Source organism: Carassius gibelio, chromosome B6, assembly GCF_023724105.1.
Source record: "Carassius gibelio isolate Cgi1373 ecotype wild population from Czech Republic chromosome B6, carGib1.2-hapl.c, whole genome shotgun sequence".
Taxonomy (NCBI): domain Eukaryota; kingdom Metazoa; phylum Chordata; class Actinopteri; order Cypriniformes; family Cyprinidae; genus Carassius; species Carassius gibelio.
In genome coordinates, this window is record NC_068401.1 from 9,944,465 (window position 1) to 9,970,824 (window position 26,360).

Below are 26,360 nucleotides of genomic sequence, written 5' to 3' on the forward strand. Positions count from 1 at the left end.
AATGAACAACCTCAAATGTGATACAAGTAAGACTTTATTAACTACATAAACACTTAAACTAGTCTAACACACACACACACACACACACACACACACACACACACACACACACACACACACACGAGCATACAGTACAGTGGGCATAGGAAAAAGGCTTAAAGTTTAAGCAGTGAAGAGAAGAGAAATAAAACACATGATGCTATGGCAGAATTTGATATTCAGCAGATCTACAGCCTGAAGGAAACAACAGTTTCTTAGTTCAAATACACCTTTGTAAAAGGTGCATTTGAGACTTAATGTATCAGTTAATAAGGCCAAGTTTGATACTTGAATGTCTCGCCTGTTTGAAAAAGAGTCCTGATGCACTTTGGGGCTCCAGTTGGTCACTGCTGAAGTGAGTTTATGAGAACGACCAGTTTGAATCAGGATCTTGATGAATGGAAAGTCAAGGCCGAAGACCTCGTGCAAACTTAGCGTTTTAAGGCTCTTAGGTCAGCATCTTCTCCTGGAATTCCTGAATCTAAAGAAAGCGCCCTGATCTGGTGATCAGTGATCTATATAAAGGTAGGCTGATGATGTCACGCCCTCAGGATTTGAGTGAGCCAATGAGGAATGGTACCTTTTGGAGGGAAGTTTTACAACTCTTTGTGACTAGTATGGTGTCTTGCATATGAAATTAGATTGGGAGGTTCAAGAGAAGAATCTTTAAGATTCTTATAAAAGGAATGTGTCGCATGTATCAACATATAATATTACACTCTCATTTAGATCATGAAAATACAAACTCATAGATACCAAACATCATATAGATGTAGTGATCCATCATAAGCATGTATAAAACAAAAACAGTACACAAAAGACAATATACAAGAACAGTAACAGCATACACAGTGCCCTAAAGTTTACGTGAACTAATTCAAAGTAAAGTTTTTCTATGAATTAATTAGAGAAGAGTCCCTTTTTATGTGCATTATGTTTTTGAGAGACTTGAGTCCCTGGGCACATTCCGGCTGTGCTTCAAAACTTACATTTTTTAAAATCATTTTAATTCAAGTGATGAAGGTCTTGTGAAATGTTTGAAAGTCTGACAGTGATCAGAGTTGAGTGCTATAAGGTTAACACTGCCTGCTTTAAATGTTTCAAAATGTTTAACAGATGAAAACATGCAGAAATTTCAAAAAGTAATCACATGTAATCAGATACATTAATAAAGTAATTGAAATAGTTACACTACTTACTAAATTTTAAATAGAGAAACTTGTAATCTGTAACATATGAAATTTCCAAAGTAACCTTCCCAACACTGTTCATAAGTAATATGAGTGCTGGGTCTTTGATGAAAAATAAAAACATTGACAGCCAATCAGAATCCATCCTGCTTTAAAGAGCTCAAGCATTTAAAGTGCCCGGACATTAAGTGAGCTTATAAACATAACTTTATTGTGTATTGGTATTGTATAGAGATGACACAAAGAACCTTTATTTTTCAGTGTAGGCTACATGCCACAGGTGAATGGGACAAATAATATAAACTAAAGTAAGTCCAACTTGGAACTAACTTGGATTTGAGGCTTTTGTACACAGATGAGTCATGTGAATTGCAAGTTAGCAGAGTGTACAGTAGGCTAAACAGTAAAACAATCGTGAAACATTAGTATCAACCTAGTGCTTTCCTCGTGACATACAGTGTCCTTCAGATGAATGATGGTAAACTGATGAATCACTTTTGTTCAGAGAACCTGTTCAGCTACTGTACATTGGCAAGATATTATCTGAGCAGCACAGCAGTTTCAACATGGCCACTGATTAATGCATATATTAAATGATAGCAGTCACATGTGCCAGTGACATTAGTCATGTTTATGATGTCTAACTCTTTATGTTTAACTCAGCTTGCTTTAGGAAGAAGCACTGCAGATGGGGGTGGGCTAGTCATTTTCCTTCAGAAATGCAGGTTGGAGTTTGATGGTTTTATTGGCATTAGGATATGTTCTCAAAAAACGGCCTCCTTTCAGATTTTCTAAATTTCACCCTAGTTTCTGTTATTATAGTGTCAGATATTGTATTCATTCCCAACGCTGTTCAAACTCAACAAGCTGGAGTTTGTATTGAGAGTTATTATTTCCCTCATACTGCCTGTGAATTATTATCAAATTGAATGCATAATGGAGTGTTGTGCTCAGGATTTGCAAACCTGATGCAAGTTTTTTCTTGTCTTCCCTCTCAAAACACTCGATAAAGCTGTTAAATAAATAAATAAATAGCCTTCTCACAGGCTGGGCTCATCAGGGTAACAGAAAATTTATGAAACGAAAAATAAACACAGAACACATCCTGTTTCCCATTGGTCAGTCAAACAGATGGTACGTCCACAAACTCACGCCATTGGTTGAGAGAACAGTATGTGTTGGGTGGACAGGCTGCTCAAACAACAGAAATATTTTGAAAGTGCCACAGTGTTTATTTACGTGATGCAAGAGAAATCGAGAAATCAACCTACAATTGATTTATATGTTTCTGCCACTGTGTATTAATTAGGAGAACAGGAGGAAGTAGCCTATTTTAATGATATCGATATACACTTACCTAAAGGATTATTAGGAATGCCATACTAATACTGTGTTTGACCCCCTTTCAGCTTCAGAACTGCCTTAATTCTACGTGGCATTGATTCAACAAGGTGCTGAAAGCATTCTTTAGAAATGTTGGCCCATATTGATAGGATAACATCTTGCAGTTGATGGAGATTTGTGGGATGCACATCCAGGGCACGAAGCTCTCATTCCACCACATCCCAAAGATGCTCTATTGGGTTGAGATCTGGTGACTGTGGGGGCCATTTTAGTACAGTGGACTCATTGTCATGTTCAAGAAACCAATTTGAAATTATTTGAGCTTTGTGACATGGTGCAATATCCTGCAGGAAGTAGCCATCAGAGGATGGGTACATGGTGGTCATAAAGGGATGGACATGGTCAGAAACAATGCTCAGGTAGGCCGTGGCATTTAAACAATGCCCAATTGGCACTAAGGGGCCTAAAGTGTGCCAAGAAACCACCACAAGCCTGCATGGGGTAACAAGGCATGATAGATCCATGTTCTTATTCTGTTTATGCCAAATTCTGACTCTACCATCTGAATGTCTCAACAGAAATCGAGACTCATCAGACCAGGCAACATTTTTCCAGTCTTCAACTGTCCAATTTTGGTGAGCTTGTGCAAATTGTAGCCTCTTTTTCCTATTTGTAGTGGAGATGAGTGGTACCCGGTGGGGTCTTCTGCTGTTGTAGCCCATCCGCCTCAAGGTTGTGTGTGTTGTGGCTTCACAAATGTTTTGCTGCGTACCTCAGTTGGTTATTTCAGTCAAAGTTGCTCTTCTATCAGCTTGAATCAGTCGACCCATTCTCCTCTGACCAGCCCGTCTGGCACCAACAACCATGCCATGCTCAGGATTGCTTAAATCACCTTTCTTTCCCATTCTGACATTCAGTTTGGAGTTCAGGAGATTGTCTTGACCAGGACCACACCCCTAAATGCATTGAAGCAACTGCCATGTGATTGGTTGATTAGATAATTGCATTAATGAGAAATTGAATAGGTGTTCCTAATAATCCTTCAGGTGAGTGTATAACCAAATGTAACACGGTCTATCATTTGAAATCATGAACTGTATGTCGAGAAACACGATTATAAGCTAAATAAAACAACGATAAAAATTAGATGCATCATTGGCATCAATAATTGAATGAAACAAACAATAAATGTCATTGTGGAGTGCTAAATTGCTTAATATATAACGCAGAAAGACAAAGCTTAAATGAACATTAAATGGTGTTGAAAGCTACAGTACAACTTATTTAAAATCTACATCTCTTGCCTAACCTCCCAAAACGTCAATAAAACCACTGCAAAATTTGTCCATACGTTTACCTCAGGAAAGTCCTTCCAATGTCAAAAGCTCGTCAGTTACTTTGATATTTTTATTTATTTCATTTTTAAAGCATTCCTCTTGCCAGTACTTGGACTCATAAATACATGTCCCACTTAAAATGATAGTGAGGAGGTAAGCATAATTGAATCCGTAACGATGTTGATAATGACAACAATTAAAATATATTAAAAACACCTCATCAGAATTTGAAATAAGGCAAAACCAATTACTTGAAAGAGTAAAGTTTATTCCATTTTCTCATAATGTCCTCAGGACATTCAGCCCTCATTTATCTAATCATTTACACACATTTCATAAATAGAGATCTAGTCATTTGTGGGGTTGACTGTACAGAATAAAACCTCAGAAATAAATATTGGGTGGGGGGAGGGAAGAAAGAAATGGGTCACATGAGTGGATTGTGGGTTATATATTTACAACATACAATAGAAGAGGGAAGAAAAGTAATAAAAGAATTAATGAGCATCTACTGACACAATGCTACTGCAAAGCAACCTGTTAAAATGACATTAACAGCACACACAGGATATTTTGAAGAGATTTATAATTATATTTTGATGATTTGCAAGCATGAGTATACAACATTACTCTCAACCAGACAGCAGTTTTCAGCCCCTGAAACAGAGTAAGTGCATATGACCGGTAGTAAAGAAATCTCCCAAAACAAAATCATTTATCTGTGTAGAATCTCTAAATGCAAACAATATCATGCTGTCTAAATCTATGTAATCATTGTTGCTGTACACAAGGATATAATACAAATTAATCACAATATATATGATGTGAATACTGACCATCAGAAAAAAATTGGGTCATTTTCATATTGGACGAGAACCTGAGACAAGTTTTGTTTTGAAGCCAACGTAGAATTCCCTCGAATGCATTACGAGATTTTCCATTTACCTTTGACGAAAATAACCCTCACTGGAAGGGAAGGAAATGAAAGGATGTGTTATGCATGGGCCATACGATGTTTACATAAGGCCCACAATGATATTTGAAATGACTCAGGCATTCTTTTAAAAAATGGAGGGGAATAAAACACCCAAACCTCTCACTTGAAAATCATACAGTTATGCTACACATCTACTAACAAAATGCAAAACACAATCTCAGGATTGTTTGTCTACTTATGCTTGATGTTCAGAATGGCATCGTGGAAATCCTTTGCAGGCCCTGATTTAAATACTTCACATTTGTTCTTTTTCTTCCTTTTGATATCCTTGGAATGAGATAAGTGTACAATTATTATCTTATCTTACATGTACTGAAGCACTTTACATGATTGCAAAAAGTGGTGTATAATCATATCAACCCAAGGCGGATGGAAATCATGTTCCAAAAGCATATCATAACATGATTATATACAAACTTTGTCTAAATAAGATCATAACAGCAACGTTTAGTGCAGCTGATGTTTATGTAGCAAGCTTTGAAACTGAAGACATGATTTGACCTACAACCCTTGTTATATTCCATTTTCACATCTATATAATCTTCTATCAATATTAATCTCCTGCGCTTTATTGGCATGAAACATTTGCAATTACCGTAGCATCTTTCAATCAAGAGTAACACAGCAACATGTACAAATTAAAAACAGTTCTGAGTGCATCATGCGGAAGTCCTGTGGCTTCAAAAAATTGCAACATGTATGTACAGAGATGGTTTTCAGAAAACTGATTTTGTGCATGTGTGAATGGGTATGTTTGAGTACATATGTACTGTATATAAGAATGGGTTTTGGTGTGTGTAGCATTCCTTCTGAAGCCTTCACAACATTGCAAAGGTTAAATTTTAGAAAAACCTTGATATATATATATAGCGCGCAAGTACGTCCCTTAAAAGTACGTCAGAGCGAAACAAAAAGTCTCTATTTTCCACTTGGCAACATGAAAAAATTGTGAAGGGGCAAAAAAAACCCATTGACATCTCAGGCCTAATTCACGTAATACAGCCAGTAGATCAAGTTGAAAAGAGAGAAAGCTGAGGGAAATATTATCCGTGACCATCGATCGATGGCGTTCACGTCTGTGAGGTCAGGGATTTTGATTTTGAGCTGGGAGGAACGTCTGCGTAGCCGCGGTTTCTTGGACTGTGTGTTCCTGTCCATGCCGTGGCGGCCCTCTGGCCGTGCTGCGCTCTGTTTACGATACTGGATCCCTGAGTTATCGAACACCATTGAAGTGGAGTTATGAGCCTCGCTGACGCTGGTGGTGATCTCGTTCCCGGCCACCTCATTGTGGATCTCCAGAGTGGTCAGAAGGATATTTCCCTGGGAATCCACCTGAAAGCAGAGACAATCCTGGTTACCATGTTTTCCTTTAAATCCATAAATCCTACTGTATTATATTTGGTACGCAAATTTCTAAGGCCATGATCAATACTTGTCAGGCTTTAAAGGGGTTAAATAAATTGAAAAGAACAAGCAATCACATTAAAAGGAAGTTGGTCTTTAAAGTCCTAAAAAGACATTATCAAAGCAAGCATCATTTTTTTCTAATGGAATAGGAAGCGGGTATTTGAAGAATAAAGAGTGGTTAGTTAGAAAAGTTACAATAGAGGTGTGTTCTTTGCACAAAAGTAAAAGAAAACTATTTATTTATATAGCCATATTTGATCACAGTCTTGTCATTTGAATACAGTTCATTATGTAACCACTACATGGAATCCTCACAAGGAAAAATAATAATGGTATATGTGTATGATATAAGCACTGCCATAGTCACATGCCCCAGACATGAATTACTGCTGAAGTGCTGGGCTCTAGAGTATAGCATACAGAACTGAACAACACTCATTTTACAATCAAACATCGTAACGCTAATGCATCATTCTAGAAACAATATGATAATGAGACATTCTTAACAAGCCACAATTTCAAAGTGTAATATTCAGTACAATTAGGTTGTACAATTGTAATCTCAAATCATATTTAGGTTATAAATGGCTGTTTTGTTAATGATCTGAATCGGGACTACTGAAAAAAAAAAGAGCAAGTTGTGTCAGTTGGTAACCTCACGAGGATCATATTAGAATGTAGAAGTTTTCATCCATTAGATGTAGGTTAACCCAGACAATGTAGGGGCCCTAAAAACTATTTATATTTGTCATAATCTTATGTAATCAATAAAAAATAAGTTTGTTTATTATATGGTGCGCACACAGAACACAAATAATGTGGATTAATTCAAATAACAGAATGAAACAAGGGGAAAAAATGTAATTTGTTCTATCTAGTAAGTAACTGATAGAACCATTTTACTGAAAAAGAAGTTCAGGTTATTTCACAAGAGGAGGTGCCTCTGTGAGGTTAATTGTTTATTTACTGTAACCTCAGAGTCTCTGAAGTAATAAATAATTCAGAAATACATTTTTGCAAAAATCCTATTATAGCTCAAGCACATGTTGTAATCATGAACAGTGTTTGTGATGGGGTGAATGAGAGAACAGCAAAAGAGTATAGTATATCATTGAGCTGAGATGATGTGCACTGAACCAGAATGTTCAAATAAATGAATAATACCACAAGTGGACTTCTGGTTCTTGCTGAACTTTCAACTAGAGCAGAAATTACACCATTACGTGTGAACAAGGAAGAAAAACAAAGACACAAAAGCAAGATGGCACAAAATAACTTTTGAATCAGGACCCAGAATTACACTGGATTTGAAGCAATGACCAAAAAATCTAATGTTGAAATGAAGTGGCATTACATGAACTAAAATAGCAAAATTCAAAGTAAGATAAAATCCCAAATTGATATGATAGAATAGTACAAAAATACATTTAAGTTCAAATTTAAGATTTTAGGTATAAAGTAAGAAGACAGGTCTATATTTAATCTGACTATCCTCTACCAAGTGATTCAAACCACTGAATACTCAAGTCCTGTACCAATATGGGAACTTTTAATACACCTAATTGTCCTTGCTGTGAGATCAAACACTGCTATGCAGTAAATAAGGGGAAAACTGTTGCTAGGAGGATTTCAGAAGGAAGCATTGTTGACAAAACAGTCAGCAATACACACACTCACCCCTCGCGAGTGACGGTGGCCTTGTACCTGATTGGACTGTTTAACAGATGATGGCTTGCAGTTGCCTCCCTCCTGAACAGACTGGTCAGAAAAACACAAACAAGCGTTTGTTCTTCATCTGCTTTAACCTCAAATATTTGAGTCTGGAATTTGTCATGTGATTAAAAGAAAAAATGACACATTCCGAGATGTTGTTGGTGCATAACTATTTGCATGCAAATGACAGTGGCCTTCAATTAAAAAAATGACAGTCAAAGTTATTTTTTGATACTTTTTAACATTAAATAAAGCACTTGAGATTGTCTGTATGTTGTTCTTCCAGCCTTGACATTGCAGAAATAGAAACCATTTCTAAAACAGAATCCTGTAATGCGTCACATCATGTCTGGTTAGGACATGTTTTTGGTTCATGGTTTATATTTAATTTGACCAGTTATAGAGCAGTGTTGTACAGTACTACCACAAATTGTCCAAAGCATTTTGAAGGCTTCAAATATTTATTTCTATTAATTTTTCCATTTTTTTTTTCTACTATGGAAGTCAATGGCAACCACCAACTGTGGTGAGTACATGATGACAGAATTTTCATTTTTGGGAGAACTATCACTTTAATTCTGAAGAACAGTACAGTTCCAATGTTCTTTTATTGCAACATTTTTATAAACTCCATTACTTAGAAACTTCACATTTGTGTTTTTTCCTCTTCTTCGCTCATCCTATTGTATCATATCCCCCAGAGCTATCATAAAACAAACTTTTACCAAAAAAATCTAACATGCTCAAGCTCAATTGTTTAGCACACAATAAAGTCATTCTCCAAACTGGCATTGCAATAGATAATAATGACTTTTACCTTGTTGCCGTCGTACTTGTTGCGGTCGTTATTGGCTTTCTCAGCTTTCTCAGCCAACTTTTTCTGCATCTGAGGCCCTCGTCCAAAGAAAATGTAGTTGACAAAAGCATATTCCAGCAGTGCCAAGAACACAAAGACGAAGCAGCCCATCAAATACATGTCTATGGCTTTGACATAGGGGATCTTGGGAAGTGTTTCTCTCAGGTGGGTGTTGATGGTGGTCATAGTCAGCACAGTGGTAATACCTGTATGGGGAAAAAAACATTGATTAATAATATCAAAATGAATGTAATAGTTCAGCAAAAAAAAAAAAAGATAAAAAATTTTTTTGGATAATGTTGCTGAAAAAAATAACAGCATACGAGTTAGAAACACCACAAAGTTTAGGAAGTACTGACAGAATTTTTATTTACAAGTGAGCTAACCATTGCAAACTATGGGCTATGAAGTACATGTAAACTAAGGTTTACACAGTCAGTATTCAGTACAACCAAGTGTAACTAATTTGAAAGTACAAGCTTATTGACACTAAATTTTGAAGGACTCAGCCAGGGATGAAAGCGCTCTCGTTTGACACCTCTGTTCCAACGCCTACCATGAATCTGGACTCTGAGAATGGGTGCAACAGACTGAGTGCTGTCACAATGTTTAAAATGCTAGATCCGAGCCCTGCTAAGTAAATGGAATTACACAACCACAACACTGTCAAATCTAGCTATGAATAATCCACTTATGATGGCAGAAGCCTGGTTAACTTCATAATTGATTGCAATACCAAATAAAATGCTGTTTTATCCCTTAACTGACAGTTTCCCAACCTCTAATTGCCACTACAAAGCCACAACACTGCACCCTTTTGTATATTATGCATTATGTGAGCCCTGACCTAATTAGTTGATTATATTGGATTCATTTGTACCGAGGCCAGATCTGAGAAATTGAGAGTAACATACAGGGTATAAAACAGCATGACTGATCAGCTTGGCCACAGCTGAAGAGAACAGCCCAGCACTGCTGTTGTTGTTGTTTTTTTCCTTGAGTGTCTTCTTCCCTTTTCCCAAAGCTTTCCCAAACGCTGTTCATATTTAATAGAATGTCTTATATAATAGATTATATTATATAAATAGAAAAGTCAATAGCTTTTTTCTATTTTCAATGTATTTTATCGATTCTATGCTGTGATACTCTATTCTGTTTATTGTGTGAGTCAAACCTGAGTCAGTATCACTGTGAGTTCAAAGAGGAGCAATACTCCAACTGCTCAGACACCCACTTGGATATGTACTAACACACACACACACACGTTTGTTTTTGTGAAAAGTTGGGACATCCCATAGGCGTAATGGTTTTTATACTTTACAAACTGTATATTCTATGGCCCTACACCTAACCCTCACAGGAGACTTTGTGTATTTTTACTTTATCAAAAAAAAAAAAAAAAAACGCCTTCTGTATGGTTATAAAGCGTTTTGAAAAATGGGGACATGGGTTGTGTCCTCCTTACTTAGCTATCTAAAAGGGGACATTCCATAAGCATAATGGTTTGTATACTGTACAAACTGTATTTTCTATCACCCTACACCAACCCTACACCTAGACCTACCCCTTGCAGAAAACTTTATGAATTTTTACAATAAAAAAAAAGCCTTTGTTTAGTTTATTTTTATACTAGTTTTACAAATGAGGACATCCCTAAAGGGAGGATTTTGACAGTTTTAGCTCACTTTTGGGTGCAAATTTGTGAAAATATGGTTAAGTAGGTACACACACACACACACACACACACATATAAATACTGCTTATTATTTATAAAGCCCTGAATGGTTAAGAGCCTCAGTATTTGAATGAGCTCTTGTTACATTATAATCCTCCACATCTGTTGCGTTCTCAAAACTCTGGCAATTTGATAATACCTAGAATATCAAAATCAACTGTGGCCGGCAAAGCCTTTTACTATTTGGGGCCTAAACTCTGGAATAACCTACATAACATTATTTGGGAGGCAGACACACTCTTGCAGTTTTAAATCTAGATTACAGACTCATCTCTTCAACCTGGCTTACACATAACACACTAATATGCTTCTAATATCCAAATCCATTAAAGGATTTTTAGGATGTATTAATTAGATAAACCGGAACCGGGAACACTTCCCATAACACCCAATGTACTTGCTACATCATTAGAAGAATGGCATCTACGCTAATATTAGTCTGTTTCTCTCTTATTCTGAGGTCACCGTAGCCACCAGATCCAGTACGTATCCAGACCAGATGGTGGATCAGCACCTAGAAAGGACCTCTACTGCCCTGAAAGACAGCGGAGACCAGGACAACTAGATGAGGCCCAGATACAGATCCCCTGTAAAGACCTTGTCTCAGATGACCACCGGGACAAGAGCATAAAAAACGGATGATTCTTCTGCACAATCTGACTTTGCTGCAGCCTGTAATTGAACTACTGGTTTCGTCTGTTCAGAGGAGAACTGGCCCCCATTCTGTGCCTGGTTTCTCCCAAGGTTTTTTTCTCCATTCTGTCACCAATGGAGTTTTGGTTCCTTGCCACTGTCGCCTCTGGCTTGCTTAGTTGGGGTCACTTCATCTACAGCGATCTCGTTGACTTGCTTGCAAATGAATGCTCAGATACTATTTAACTGAACAGAGATAACATCACTGAATTCAATGATGAACTGCCTTTAACTGTCATTTTGCATTACTGACACACTGTTTTATCAATGAATGTTGTTCAATTGCTTTGACGCAATGTATTTTGTTTAAAGCGCTATATAAATAAGGGTGACTTGACACACACAGTCTGGTTGACTATCCTTGTAGGGAATCTAGGGTTTGAATACTGTACAAACTGTATTTTCTATTGCCCTACACCAACCCTTCACCTAAACCTACCCCTCACAGAAAACTTTTTGCATTTATTAGCAACTAACATGACAAACTTTGGCCAATCCAGTGATTATATTATTGTCAAAAGTGCGCTGTCTTTTATCAACTGAGTGACTTGTAAATATGACTTTCATAAGGCACAATTATAAAAAAAACGACTCCCACGACTTGTGTGAAGTCGGCCAATCAGATTGGAGCTTGCCAGATTGAGAAAGTGCTTTCCAGTTTTGTGAGCAATATGCATCAGTCAGATGGTCAGCGAACAGACTGTGGGCGGTCTGAGGACGTGCCGTCTGAGAGTGAGACTAGTTGTAAAATATCTTGATGTAACTTGTCTTGATGTAACTGATTCCAATGAGATTTCCTTACTGTCATAACACAATGACAGTACGTTAGGGTAAGGGTTAGGATTAGGTGCAAACAAATATGTGCAAACAATGTCAAAAACATATTTGAGGTTACAAAAAAGTCTTTAAGTCCATGCAAATAAAGTAAGATATTTTTTGAACCCCAATGTTCACCAAAATATATTTGTTTGAGTTCTGTAAAAGAAAGTAACTCTGAGGCTGATGACAGCACTTTCATTTTTAGGTGAACTATCCCTTTAACACAACCCTATGTGTCACGTCTGCTCTGCATATTTAGTAGTTCTATACCTTTTTGCAAATCTCATTTTCAGATTAGACATAAATCTGCTTTACGAACGCCGTCTCACGGTTAATGCTGCCACTCAAATCACTGTTTGTTGCTGACTCTGCTGTAGCTGTGCTGGGACATCAGTGTGAATATGCCTGACTGGAGCAAGAAATGAAACTGTCAATATTTCTTTTGCCCTGCAAAGGACCGACCTCTTTTGCAACAAACACAGCAAGACTCCATCATAGCTGAGCTAATTTCTCAAACAAACTGCCAACTTCCAAACCACATCGCAAAACTACAAGGAAGTGATGAGTGTACATCCCGACTATGACAAGCCTGGTCTTAGCTTAGATCTCGAGGACTAAAGTTACAGACCGTTACTTTGGGTTTTTCCTCTAATTAAAGTGTAATTAGTGCAGGGCAGTGTGCTTTACAGGGGACCTTGTCTCCGTCAGATTCACACTCCCTAAGGAATGCTGTTACCTCGTTAACGAGAAAAGGGTCTTGTCGACTGACTGCAAAGCAGCCATGTCCTAGTTTCGACTCGGTGAGCAGCATCACATTAACATTTAAAGTTACATTTAGCACAATTCCTGGGATTACAATCCAGGCACTTTTCAACCGAGACTCTGACTGCCCAGAACATCTCAAACAGTGGATTTTAAAAGAATGTACATGCTTTTCTTATTTTCTCTGGTCTCCTGACTATTTAAATGGCTTTAATAATTTAGCGTTAACTCTAATGCTGCAGAGAACATTTTTCCCACTGAATAAAGTGATTTTTGTACAGAATTTTGAAGTGAACATCTTTTACGTTCACATACATTATGCATTTTCTTTAACAGTGTTTTTAATTTAAATTTTTAATTGCATTGGGTATAAATTAGCTCTATGAATCAAGTTAAGAGATCCATTAAGTTTTGTCTGCTGACTTTATATAGTCTAAATGCACATTTTCATCTTAACAATAAAAAAATAAATAAAATAAGGTTCTGCTTTCTTGCCTTACAAAGTAGGTGAATATTATAACTATAAAAAGACTGTACTTAAACAGTAATATTGTGACATAATATTGCAAATTAAAATCTGTTTTCTATTTTAATACAGTTTAAAATGCAACTTATTCATGTAATGGCAAAACTGCATTTTCATCAGCCTACAGTCTTCGTTGTCACAATCGTTTTTTTTTTTTTTTTTTTTTGTGACAAATAGAAAGTTCAGATTGACTTAAAATAAAAAATTAACGTGACAACGTAATTGAATGCAAAAAATCAAATAAAAATAAAACTACTGACCCATAACTTTATTAATAAAATGTATATTATTCTATAACACATTGATTTCATTTATAGTCGTGCAATGCTTACCCCTAGTGTTGTCGCTGATTGGTTAAGAATCACTGGTCTTTAGAATCAATTAATCATCTGTCATAAATTTATGTAATCGCAAATAATTAACTTTACATACCACCATCCAATGTTCTAGAAAAAGGTGAGATGTCACAGAACTGCACAAAATAGTCACCTAAAATTAGCATGTCTAACCTCTCAGACCTTTTATTCACAAGCTTTATTACTGGAGTTGAATATTAGAATGTAGAATACAATTTAACAACCAGAGACCAAAGATAATGGTCGGCACTTCACTCCCACAGTGCGTTCACTGTAAAGGCCTGAGTCCCCAGAGTGAGAGAGGACATGTGTGGGCAGATGGATGCCTGTCCTAGCTTACATAAACTCAAAAGCATTATTCTGGTGTGAAGAAGAGGGCTGTACGTGGAGCACACTGCATTGATTTGTGCATGACCAGGTCACAACAAGGGAGGATCAAACTCAGCTCTGCACAGAGTTCAGCTTATAGGAGTTACCTAACCAGAGCAAACATCTACCTTCACACAGACCTGTCTGCAGTGAATAATGTGTGATGTCATTCTTTTGACTTTTGAAAGTGAAATGCACAACATCGGCAAGCACTCAAGATCTATTTCGGATTGTTTTTAGGCACTTCGAACAGATGCGTTTAGTTAAAGTTCCTTTAAAGAAATAGTTCTCCCAAAAAGAAAAACTTTGTATTTATATTACTAACATTTATGTAATTCCAAACCTGTACTACTGTCCAAAACAAAAGGCACATTTTTGAAGGCCACCAATATGGTGAAAGGGAAGATGGTCAGTTTACAAAATGACAAAAAGTACAATGAATTTATTATAAAAGTGGTCCAAATTATCCGTCCCATGTTGAATTTAGTTACTTGCCTGGTTAAATAGGTGTTAATGAAGCGTTGTGTCAAGAACAGAACAAAATAATACAATATTCACTGAAAGTATTGACATCTGTCCTGGAAGAAGCAGCAACTCATTAATTAATTGTTCATTGAGTCTAATCTGTTGGAATAAATCGGTTGATCTAATGCACAAAATCTTTCTGAAAGATATTTGGCAATTGGTAATTTTAATGACACTAGGAACATGATAAAAAACATTCTATTAATTTCAGTTTCATTCTTCCAATATTTCACATGCAGTGCTGGACTACAAATACAACTTAAAAATGCTCTGCTTTAATCATTAGCCAGTCTTAAGATCGTATAATATTCTCTTCTGAAAATCTACATGACTGAGGACGTCAGCAAAACAATCGGAAGGCATCACCATCCTATACATCATTCGATATGTTTGTTTCTTGCTGAAATGAATCAAGTCCTTAAGTGTGCTGCATTAATGCAGTGCGAGATACAGGGCCGGGGCTGGGCCGGATGTGGCTGCAGAGTATAGACGGAGTCAGCGAGCAGTGGGAGGCACGAGACAGAGACATTTAAGGCAGAGATTCATCTGTGCTGCAGCATGCCTTGGGATTGAAATGGAAGTTAAATGTAATTGTTTTCTAGCTGCATTGATCCCTTTGTTTTCATTTGGCTGCCTGGCTGTGGGAGGACAGCAGAAAAAGACAAAGAAAAAGAGGAATAGAGAAAGAGTGAGAGAATAGATAGACGGGGGTTGGGGGCCTTGTAATGATGCATAAAGGCAGGTGAGATGGGTGGTATATGTGTGGGGGACCCAGGAGACTCCTTCCTCCCAGTGTAAAGTGTTCTCATTTCTTCGCTTAACGTGGTTAATGAGGACAATTTCCCTAAAGAAGGCCCATATCCAACATATCACATCCATCTCAAAGAGCCGCACCTGGGTGCATGAACAAACACACTCTCGCACACATTAAACATGTGATTAAAAAAAATATTGTACAGCGCTCTGTGATCTATCTCTGAGATTTAAAAATGCCCAGAAGATAATAATGTTCATGCACTGAAGTCTCTTCAGCAGAAGCTTGTGTAAATCTGAATTCATACGCTCGAGTTTGGTGTCCACAAAGGCAGTGATTAGGCTGGAGGCAGTGAGACTGAAATTTAGTTTAAAAGCCGCTTGCAGTAGCTCTGTTTCACAACCAAGAAAGCTACCTTGCTGTCAACTGTCTAAATAGGCAGGCGCCTCCTAGGCAGCATCCTGACTGAAATGAAACAAGCTGCTCATAATTTAAACCAGTTCAACTACACAGTAGCTTTGTGTATAAAATAAGTGAATGAAGTATTATTTTCTTAAAATTCTTAAAAAAAAATTTACTAAGCCCAATCTTTTAAATGGTGTGTACACAATTTAACATATGAAATGGGATATTACTACATTATAATAAGTATTACAATATTATTTTGTGTTTCAGTGCAAAAGTAATGTAAAAATGTCACACAAGCATTTTTAAATGGGTCAATAAAAAATTCTAAATAAACTAAAACACTGAAAGGAAACAGATTTTAAACAGTGTTCAGTTTAGGTATTTAAAAATGTAGCCAATATTAATTTTCTCAGTTCGCTTGGCAGCAAATCTGGATTTTAAAAAGTAGCTTGTTGCTGAGATGCAACACTGTTTTTGTGAACAGTCTCTCTATTGAAGAATGTATTAAGTTAGCCTTACATATGCATTGTAAAAAAATTACTTAAGCAAAATTATTTTAGCATGTTTTAAGAAAACATTTAAATTTATCTAGGAATTTCTTTGGAACTGTCAAATTTTCTAGCAATTTATGACTAAAATTGTTTTCATTGTTGCACTCCTTGTGTAAAAATACATGACACACACAAATATTACATACTATATAAATGTATATAGTATTCCCTTCCTTAGTATTTAGGCAGCATTTGGAACCCCCTTCACAATGGGAGTGTGCCTTAAAAGGCTGTTCATGCTGGGTTTATAAAACAGAGCTTTTGTATCCTGCTACTCACTGCAGCTGGAGAGGTTCTGTAGCCTTTTGGGCAAACTCATCATTCTGGAATAACAACCTCAGAGCAAAGACACACTGAGAACAGTCTCTCTCTCTGCGAGCAGTCGCTATAGTGTGTCAAAAGCAACGGGTTTGTGGCTAACTGGGTTCTACCCGGTTCCGTGGTAAATGATGCATGCGCCCCTACAATATCTGTCTGTGTATGTGTCTGAGTGTATGTGTGTGTGTTGGTGTTTGTCTGAAGGCAAGATCCAAGAAAAAGTAAACCAAAGGGAGGGTGAAGACTCTGAGGAGATCTGGCTTGCGTTCAGAAAAAGTTGCAATTCAAACAGAATACCGAATGTTGGCATTCTAGTTATTGGAACATCCAACAATGCAGTGTTAAATAAAGCATGCACTTCCACAGCGGAAACGACAGATGACATACACCCCGTCAGCTGTATACAGGACATCCTAATGAATAAATAGCATACCTAATGCCACTCTGGCTGCTGAGGCATCATAGTTGATCCAGAAGGAGACCCAGGACAGGATGGTGATCAGGATTGAGGGCATGTAGGTCTGCAGGATGAAGTAGCCGATGTTTCTTTTTAGCTTGAAGCTCAAAGACAGTCGCGGATAGGCACCTGTTAAAGAGATAAGAAAGATAGTTACAGAATATGAAAGAGAAAGAGAAGCAAAGACTGCAAGGAAAAGAAGTAAACAGGGAGACAAGAGAGAGGAAAAAGACAGGTATTTGAGGCTTTGGAGAAATTCTTTACATTTTGCATCAGTAGCACTGGCAGCATGGGTAGCTTTTGTTGCTATGGCAACTGGCAAGCGTGGACCAAAAAAAAAAAAATCTGTGATTTGTTGTAGTTTAGCCTTGAGCACAAACACCACAGTGTGAAAGGAGACAAGAAAAGCGAATAAAATAGTAAGTAAACATTAAATGTTAAAGCCCCCTATGAAATCAAAACTAGCCTTTTATTGCTTGTAGTCCATGTCTATTAGTTTTCAAACCATTTATTCGATAGAACACTTAAGAGTTTAAAAAGAATATACAAATTTAAAATGCACAGGAATTTGGACCAAAAACTTACTCAATGAGCACTACAGAGATTTTTCAATCAAATTCTACTACTGCAGATTACTATCCTCTCCAAACTTCCTCTTTGAAATAGAAATGTCAACACTGAAATTCAGAAATTCACTTTTCTATTTAAGAGAAATATTTAGCCCATGTAATTCATCCTAATTTTCAGTTTATTTTTATGAGGGCAAATTTATTGTCACTAGATTTCTAACGTACTGTCATTTTATGTCAAACACTTTTTTTTAAACATTTTTATTCATGCTTCGAATAGTGAAATGGTGAATCCTATGATAATGATTAGCCTAATTTGCATTTTTATTTTTATGAGGGTAAATTAATTCTAAGTACATGTCTAATGTACTGTCATATTATGTCAAACACTTTTATGTATCAATTTGATTCATTCTTCGAACAGTGAAATGTCAGATCGATTCATAGAAACACAAACTAACTGTTACTCAAAAAAAAAAGAAAAAAAAAGAAAAAAGAAATTACAATCAACAACAACATCAACAACAACAGAAAACTCCTTGCTCAAATTTTGAGTACTTTTGTTGCATAAGGTGACATTTTTGGCCCAGGACCCAAGACAGACTTGGAAATTGCGCTTGTCAAGAGATTTCTGGGACAGTTCACCCATAAATTCTGTCATTAATTACTCACCCTCATGTCATATAAAACCCTCATATAAAAGCTTGCAGAAAGCTGCTTTGTTTGAAAGTGACTTCTGTGTGAACTGTGATTAGAAATGTTGCTACAGTGTTGACACTATTGACAAAAGCCAATAGAAATTTCACTAATGTCACCTTTAGGGTTAGGGGTTTACGGGGTTAAAGGTAAATTTTTTAACCCTGTTCAACTCATTAATCCAAAGAACATTAATGAATATAAACACTTTATGCCTTATAATAACCTGAATAACCTGAAAAGGGGCATCAAAAAGGCCAAGTACTGCTACAAGCTGAAGGTAGAGGAACACTTTTCCAACTCTGACCCCCGACGCATGTGGCAGGGCATCCAGATCATCAGTGACTACAAGTCAAGCAACTCCACACCAACAGTCACGGACGTCTCCTTCCTTAACGAGCTAAATGACTTTTATGCTCGCTTCAACAGCGACAGCAAGGAGACGGCCACCAAAATCTCACCCTCAGCAGACCACCAACCCCTTAAACTCACCCCCTCAGATGTCCACACTGCACTGAGCCGGATCAACGCACGCAAGGCTGCTGGCCCGGATGGCATTCCTGGACGTGTGCTTAGGGCATGTGCAGAGCAGCTTGCAGGGGTCTTCACAGACATTTTCAACCTGTCCCTCACCCAAGCAACTGTGCCAACATGTTTTAAGTCCACATCCATTGTGCCAGTACCGAAACACACCTCCCAAACGTGCCTGAATGACTATCGCCCCGTAGCACTCACACCCATCATTATGAAGTGCTTCGAGCGACTGGTCCTAGCACACCTCAAAGACTGCCTCCCACCCACACTGGACCCACACCAATTTGCCTACCGCAGAAATAGGAGCACAGAGGATGCAGTATGCACAGTGCTGCACTCTTCACTCACACACCTGGACAATAACAACACGTATGTTAGGATGTTGTTTGTTGACTTCAGTTCAGCATTTAACACCGTCATTCCCTCCAAGCTGACCACAAAACTTGGAGACCTGGACATTAACACCTCCCTCTGCAACTGGATTATGGACTTTCTGACCAACAGGCCTCAGCATGTTCGGTCAGGTCACACCCACTCCACCACCATCACACTTAATACTGGCGTACCACAGGGCTGTGTGCTGAGCCCATTCCTCTACTCCCTTTACACCCACGACTGCAAGCCTGTGCATGGATCCAACTCCATCATTAAGTTTGCAGATGACACCACGGTGATTGGCCTCATCAGTGACAACGATGAGACTGCCTACAGGGAAGAGGTACAGCACCTGGCCACATGGTGCGCTGACAATAACCTGCTCCTTAACACCAATAAGACCAAGGAGCTCATTGTGGACTTCAGGAAGAAGAATGGAAGCACGCATGACCCCATCCACATTAACGGGCTGGCTGTAGAACGTGTTTCCAGCTTCAAGTTCCTGGGAACCACCATCTCGGAGGAACTGTCCTGGGCCACAAACACCTCCAGCCTGGTCAAGAAGGCTCACCAGCGCCTTTTCTTCCTCAGGACACTGAAGAAGAACCAGCTGTCTTCATCCATCCTGGTGAACTTCTACCGGTGTACGATCGAGAGCATCCTGACCAGTTGCATCACAGTCTGGTATGGGAACTGCTCAGTGGCTGACCGCAAGGCACTGCAGAGGGTGGTGAAAACTGCCCAGCGCATCACAGGGACACCACTTCCTGCTCTTGAGGACATCCAGAGGAAACGCTGTCTACGTCGAGCTCGCAGCATTCTCAAGGACTCCTCTCACCCTGACCACGGACTGTTTAACCTCCTCCCCTCCGGGAGATGTTTCAGGAGCCTCCGAACAAGGACCACAAGATTCAGGAACAGCTTTTTCCCTAAAGCTGTCTCCTTGCTGAACTCTGCCCTCTGACACCCCTCAACACCCCCCACACCACACATAGACTCCTCCCCCTCTTCAATACTCTGATTTATTTATTTATTCACAACAAGCAAAAAACAGTAACTTGTTATTACTTGCACTACTGTCTGTTCATCCAGGAACACTGTATAATCCATTTGCACATTGTAATATTTTCTATGCACTTTACTGTCCATTGCAATACTGTAAATTATGTTCATAGTTCTGCCTATAGTGTACATACACTTTTACATATCCCACCTGTATAGTATGTTCATAGTACACCTATCTGTATATCGTGCTTATAGTATTTAATATCTGTAAATTATGTCCATAATACTCACCTGTATAGTTATTGTACATATTATAGACCTTTATTCTGTACTTACTGCTTATTGCACTTCTGGTTAGATGCTAACTGCATTTCGTTGCCTTGTACCTACATGTGCAGTGACAATAAAGTTGAATCTAATCTAATCTAATAATACCAATAGGATGCAAAAGTACACAAGCGAGCTGACACTAAACCATGCAGCTCATGTGATGAGAAATCTCTGCTTAGTTATTAATGGAGGTGAAAAAAACAACAACTAACAAGCATTCAGCCTAGATATACATACACACCCAAAGATGCACGCAACCTATGAACAAAATCACACATCCTACACACATAACACAACCTACAGATACACATTATGTAACCTGTACACACATCACAGTCTATAAAAACATTCTGCGTAACTTACGTGATGAACTTAAATACCTACACATACTTAGACTAATTACTTATACCTCACAAAAACCTTTCCATACAAACCATATAAAATACATACAGACACACATCTACATAACTCTCCTCTCATCTTCTATTGGTCAGATAAACAGATAGCCCCGCCCCTAAACTCACAGCACTGGTTGAGTTAATGTTGCTGTGTTGGGCTGGTCAAGGGGTCAAGGTTTGGCTGGCTAGCCTGGGCCAGTTAGCATCTGCTGGTAGGTGATGATGAAGCTTCTACAAACAATTTGGATCCAAGTATAGATGTCCAATCTATACTGACAGCCATTAAAAATAGCAATGAATTCTGACTAAAAAAATTTCCTCTTCTAGAAAAACCTTATCATGGCATCAGCAGTACAGTCACATCCTCCTCAATAAAAACCTCACAATTCCCATAATCCTGTTCACTATGTGCAAAAGTTAGCCAGTATCTTTCTATGTGCTATTAATTCAGAATGGGGAATAATCATTACATCGCTGCCTCTATGAATTCCTTAGTTTTAGAAGAGAATAATTTATGCAGTGGGTCTTCTACCTCATGAATATGTGATGATTTGTATCAAGTGGCTGTTTTTGCTCTTCTCTGACTCCATCTCTCACTTTCTCCCTCCTTCCATCTCTGCTCTTCTCTTTAGAAGCTTGAGGAAATAGATTGGTAATTGCTCCTCCATTATTACAGGCCTGTTCTACCATGAGGAAGAAAGATATCTGAGGCACAGGCCCCAATTAGGCAGCTTTTCAAATAAGTGGTACATGAGGGTGAGGCCAGAAAACACGACGACCAGGAAAATGTTAGCAAAAAAAGGTAGAAGTCTGTAGAAATTAGTACGTTTCTGCATTGTAAATACATTTTCTGTATTTGCAAACACTGCAGCTCGATCAAAGCTTTTAAATGCTACAATGTCAGTCATGTCAGACCCAAGCTATTTACTTGGGCTACATCCACATGAAGCCAGAGCTTTCTCTATCCACCCCCCCCCCCCACAACCTTCTCAAGAAATATCAGTTTCCACACAAAACCCCAAAACCGACACAAAACGATGTAGTATACATGCCAGACCAGTATGTGGCGCTGTAATTCTGCCACAGAGATACACTAAAAACAGAGAAGAAAAGTTGGACTATGCGCATAAACACCTATACGGTACAAAATGTATGCGTATACAGCTTAATGTGTCTGTGTGGAGAGGGCCTTTATCACAGGCGTAATTACATGACTAGCAAATTACACTCTCAACACATTTTACTATTTTAGTATTTAATCAATTTTATTGTTATTGCCTCTGTAACAAGAACTGTAACAAATGATTTGGGAACCCCTTCATTGACTTTCCTGATGCAAACTATTGTGCTAAATCCTGCCTTGCACAAGTAATAAAATAAGTTTTAGAAAACAAGACTGTTTTAGGACTAAAATTCCTGTGGGGTTTTTGGACTCAGGTTACGTTGTAGACATTTTATCTAATATTTGAAGCAAAAGCAAATCAACTTACTGTATTTAATATAAAAGTACAGCTTTGTAATGCTTAAAGCCCCGTTCACACCAAGAATGATCACAATAAAGATAACTATAAAGATAACAATATTAGCATCCACACCAGCGAACAATATCGTTGTTTATTCACGTGCGTCTGCCGCTTTAAATTCTCAAGCTCTTTATAGCAGGTTGGATTCTGATTGGCTGTCAATATTTGTATCATGCATCAGCTGGAAAAAAATCTTTCTGAAAATTATTCCAAAGATATCGTTTCTCTGTGCCTTTATCGTTATAGTTGTAGTGTGGACTCTGCTATTCTTTAATATTTTAATGTAATCTTTTAATCTTTAATTATTAAAGATTTTTAGCACTATATTATTATTATTATTATTATTATTATTATTATTATTATTATTATTATTATTTTATAGTTATCATGCTTGGTGTGAACGGGCCTTAAGGTTATATTATATTATATTATATTATATTATATTATATTATATTATATTATATTATATTATATTATATTATATTATATTATATTATATTATATTATCATACTATACCAAACTTTATTTTAAGGTCCAATTATCATTACTGACAAACCATTAATTATGACATTTGCATCAATAAACTAATTTGCTGCTTATTAATAGTTAGTAAGGTAGTTGTTAAGTTTAGGTATTGGGTAGGATTATGGATGTAGAATATGGTCATACACAATATGTTCTTTATAAATACTAATAAACAGCCAGTATGTTAATAATAAGCATGCTAGTTAATAGCGAGAATTGGTTCCTATAATAAAGTATGTTATATTATATTATATTATAATTTAAATAAATGAGGCCAAATGAAGGAGTCAAACAAATTGCTTGCTTATAGTTTTAACCTGTCTTGCTATTTTACCTGTGGAAAAGACAACATTTCTGGATACAAGTTTGTAGTCCACGATGGAGAACTGTGGGAGCTCGATACGCGACACACCAGTCACTGCATTTTCTCCTCCCTTCCAGTAAAACTCGATGTCATCTGTTGTGTACCCATCTATAGGACAAAAAGAAATCAAATTAATCAAAGAGTAAACATCACATTACTGGGTAAAAGTACATTATCAGATCACAAACCATGTTTTAGAGGGAGATTTACTGAGCTCAGACAGTGCTTCATACATTAAAATGTAACTTTTCCCTTCTTTTCAATTAAATAAATGTGTTTCCTTGAAATAGCATTTTTTTTCCATAACTAGTGTGTGTAACATATGCTGAAAAGTAAAAAAAAAAGTCAGAACAAGTGCATTGTTAGCATAATCATGCATATGAGCATCTGTTTTGCACAAGCGTGGGGAGCTGTTAGGGGTCAGATTTCCCACTGTGACACAGACAGCTTTATTTCATACCGGCATTGCCATGTTTGTAAACCATAATGAGCTAGGTGGTTTATTAGTGTGCATATCAAGCACATTTAATACAATTAAAGTTGGGTTATTTAGGGGAATGATTACCATATTCTGTAAGTAAATGTTCCCACTAAAAAATTCAGGTAGTGACAACTGTATTGTCATTCAATCATTCATTCATCAACTGTCATTCATTTGTTTAATATTTACACTACTAAACTCTACAACTAGCTGTTAAAGCAGTGATGTAATTTACAGTGACAGTCCACAGCGAGTTGATTGTTTAAACACAGTTAATAAGCATAAACAAAACATGCTGCTTCTGTCTGTTTTACTACATGGTGCCATGCAAGACTTCAATATATTAAAATTTTGTTTTGTGGGTATTTGGAGTTGAAAACATTACTATATAGTTTTTTTTTTCGATGTAGCCAAATCAATAAAATGTCTTATTTTTTACACATTCAGTTAGCCTGCTATAACTGATTAGCAAGCTAAGCTAAAATTCCATTATGCATTCAGTTCAAAACAATCAGCCTGCCAAGATGACATATCCAGCAATAGGTACCTCATAATCACTATAAAAAATGGTTTAAATGTAAGTAGCATTACCAATGAATTGTTTTGGTTCAGTACGTTTTTTTTCTTGGAATTCAATTAAATTGAATTGCATTAAATTTATCAAAAGTGACAGTAAAGTAATTTAAAAATATTGGGAAGTACTAGTGTTTTCAACATTAATGATAATAACTAATGTTTCTTGAGAAGCACATCAGCATGTCAGAATGATTTCTGAAGGATCATGTGACACTGAATACTGGAATAATGGCTACTGGATTTCAGCTTTACCATCACAGGAATAGATTCCATTTCAAAATATATTAAAATGGAAAACATTTTAAATTGTAAAAATATTTCACAATATTACTGTTTTTACTGTATTTTTGCAGCTTAGGGTGCTTTCACACCTGCCTCATTTAGTTCGGTTGAATCGTACCAGAGTTCGTTTCTCCCTTTGGTGCGGTTCGATTGGGCAGGTGAGAAAGCAGCAATTGCACTCGGGTGCGGACTAAAATCAGACCATACAAGCGTACCGAGACCTGCTTGAAGAGGTGGTCTCGGTATGCTTTCAAACAAACTCTGGAGCGGTTCGTTTGTGGTGAGAATGTGATCCGACCTCGAACAGACCCAACTGCAAAAAGTACTGATCATTTTTGGACTAAACGCGTTTTGCATTATGGGATGAGGAAGTGTTTGTTGACAGTTTGCACTTTAGCATGGCAGCTCGTGGACAAACTTGGAGTAGTGAGGAGGTGCGGAGCCTCATAGAAATTTGGTCAGATGATCATGAGCATGTCAGAGTTAAGAAGAATTAATGCACGCCTCCGCTTAAAGTTACCAGCGATTCCCGCTCGCCGTTTGCACTGCATTAGAACGTTGTTTTCAAGCCGCAGCCGCGCTTCATTATAGAAATGTATTTGTTGCATATTGTGGTGTATACAAACAATGTAATAGATTATGGCCAGGGACAAAACCAGCCCACGCAGTCATGTTGTCGTGTAGTTGTGTTGTCTCTGTGTTGTTTGCTGGCTTTTCCTCTTATGTTGGAATTTTCTCGCACGTAAATTCTGACCAATCGAAAAGCAGTTTAGGAAATACGTCATGGCCAATGAGTGATGTAGATGTTGTCATGTGACTGCATTTTGGTTCGTTTCAACTGGTACGGACCAAAGCAATCAGTGTGGTGTATAATTGTTTGCCCTTGGTTCGGAACCAAATGAATCGAACTAGAGATGTGAAAGCACCCTTAGTGAGCAAAGAGACTACTTTTTTTTTTAAATCTTTATCTTACTGACCCCAAACAGTAATGTATATGCTAAATGGATATGGTAATATCATATTTAAGTTGAATTGTCAAAGCATAATAAATAATTATTAGCATTTTAAGCAGCATTTCAGAAAGATAACACATTCTATTCAGTAATACTGGACATTTTATTTTTGCTGCTTCTCCAGTGAGAAAAGCACCAAACTAGCACTGACCAGTATAAACCAGCTTGAAACAGCATGGAAATATATGCTGGTCTTCGCAGCAGGGTGAGGGAGAGAACACTTACAACTCTCTATCTCCAGAGTGCAGTTCTGCTCATCTAATGGATACCTTCTCAGATCCATCATGCAAGCGGCAGTGGTGGTGATTCTAGAAACACAGAAACACACACACAGGTCAGTCACAGAAAAATCAAAGGCACAATTCTTGCATACAGCAGGTACTGCACTTGATAAACAACACGGCAAAACTTTTGTATCTCATTGTAAACAAGATGAGCAAGATGGAGAATATTAAAATATTGCTCCCCCTGCCCTTCAAAAGGCTTTTGAACCAAATATAGCACAGAGCATGCATATGGATGTGGACATGAA

The 26,360-nt window shown here is 37.5% G+C and overlaps 1 protein-coding gene across 2 annotated transcripts in view; it reads right to left on the reverse strand.

Annotated features, from left to right (window-relative positions):
• Positions 1 to 4,161: 4,161 nt before the first annotated feature.
• Positions 4,162 to 26,360, reverse strand: part of LOC127960091 (gamma-aminobutyric acid receptor subunit beta-3-like) — a 69,111-nt gene continuing 46,912 nt past the window's right edge. For both annotated transcript variants that reach the window (XM_052559640.1, XM_052559641.1), the window contains 6 exons: positions 26,054 to 26,136; positions 23,447 to 23,584; positions 17,133 to 17,285; positions 8,845 to 9,089; positions 7,992 to 8,072; positions 4,162 to 6,239 (listed from right to left, as the gene is read on the reverse strand). In XM_052559640.1, the coding sequence (XP_052415600.1) occupies positions 5,892 to 6,239; positions 7,992 to 8,072; positions 8,845 to 9,089; positions 17,133 to 17,285; positions 23,447 to 23,584; positions 26,054 to 26,136 (1,048 nt within the window). In that variant the 3' untranslated portion in view covers positions 4,162 to 5,891. The remainder of the gene's footprint in view (positions 6,240 to 7,991; positions 8,073 to 8,844; positions 9,090 to 17,132; positions 17,286 to 23,446; positions 23,585 to 26,053; positions 26,137 to 26,360) is intronic.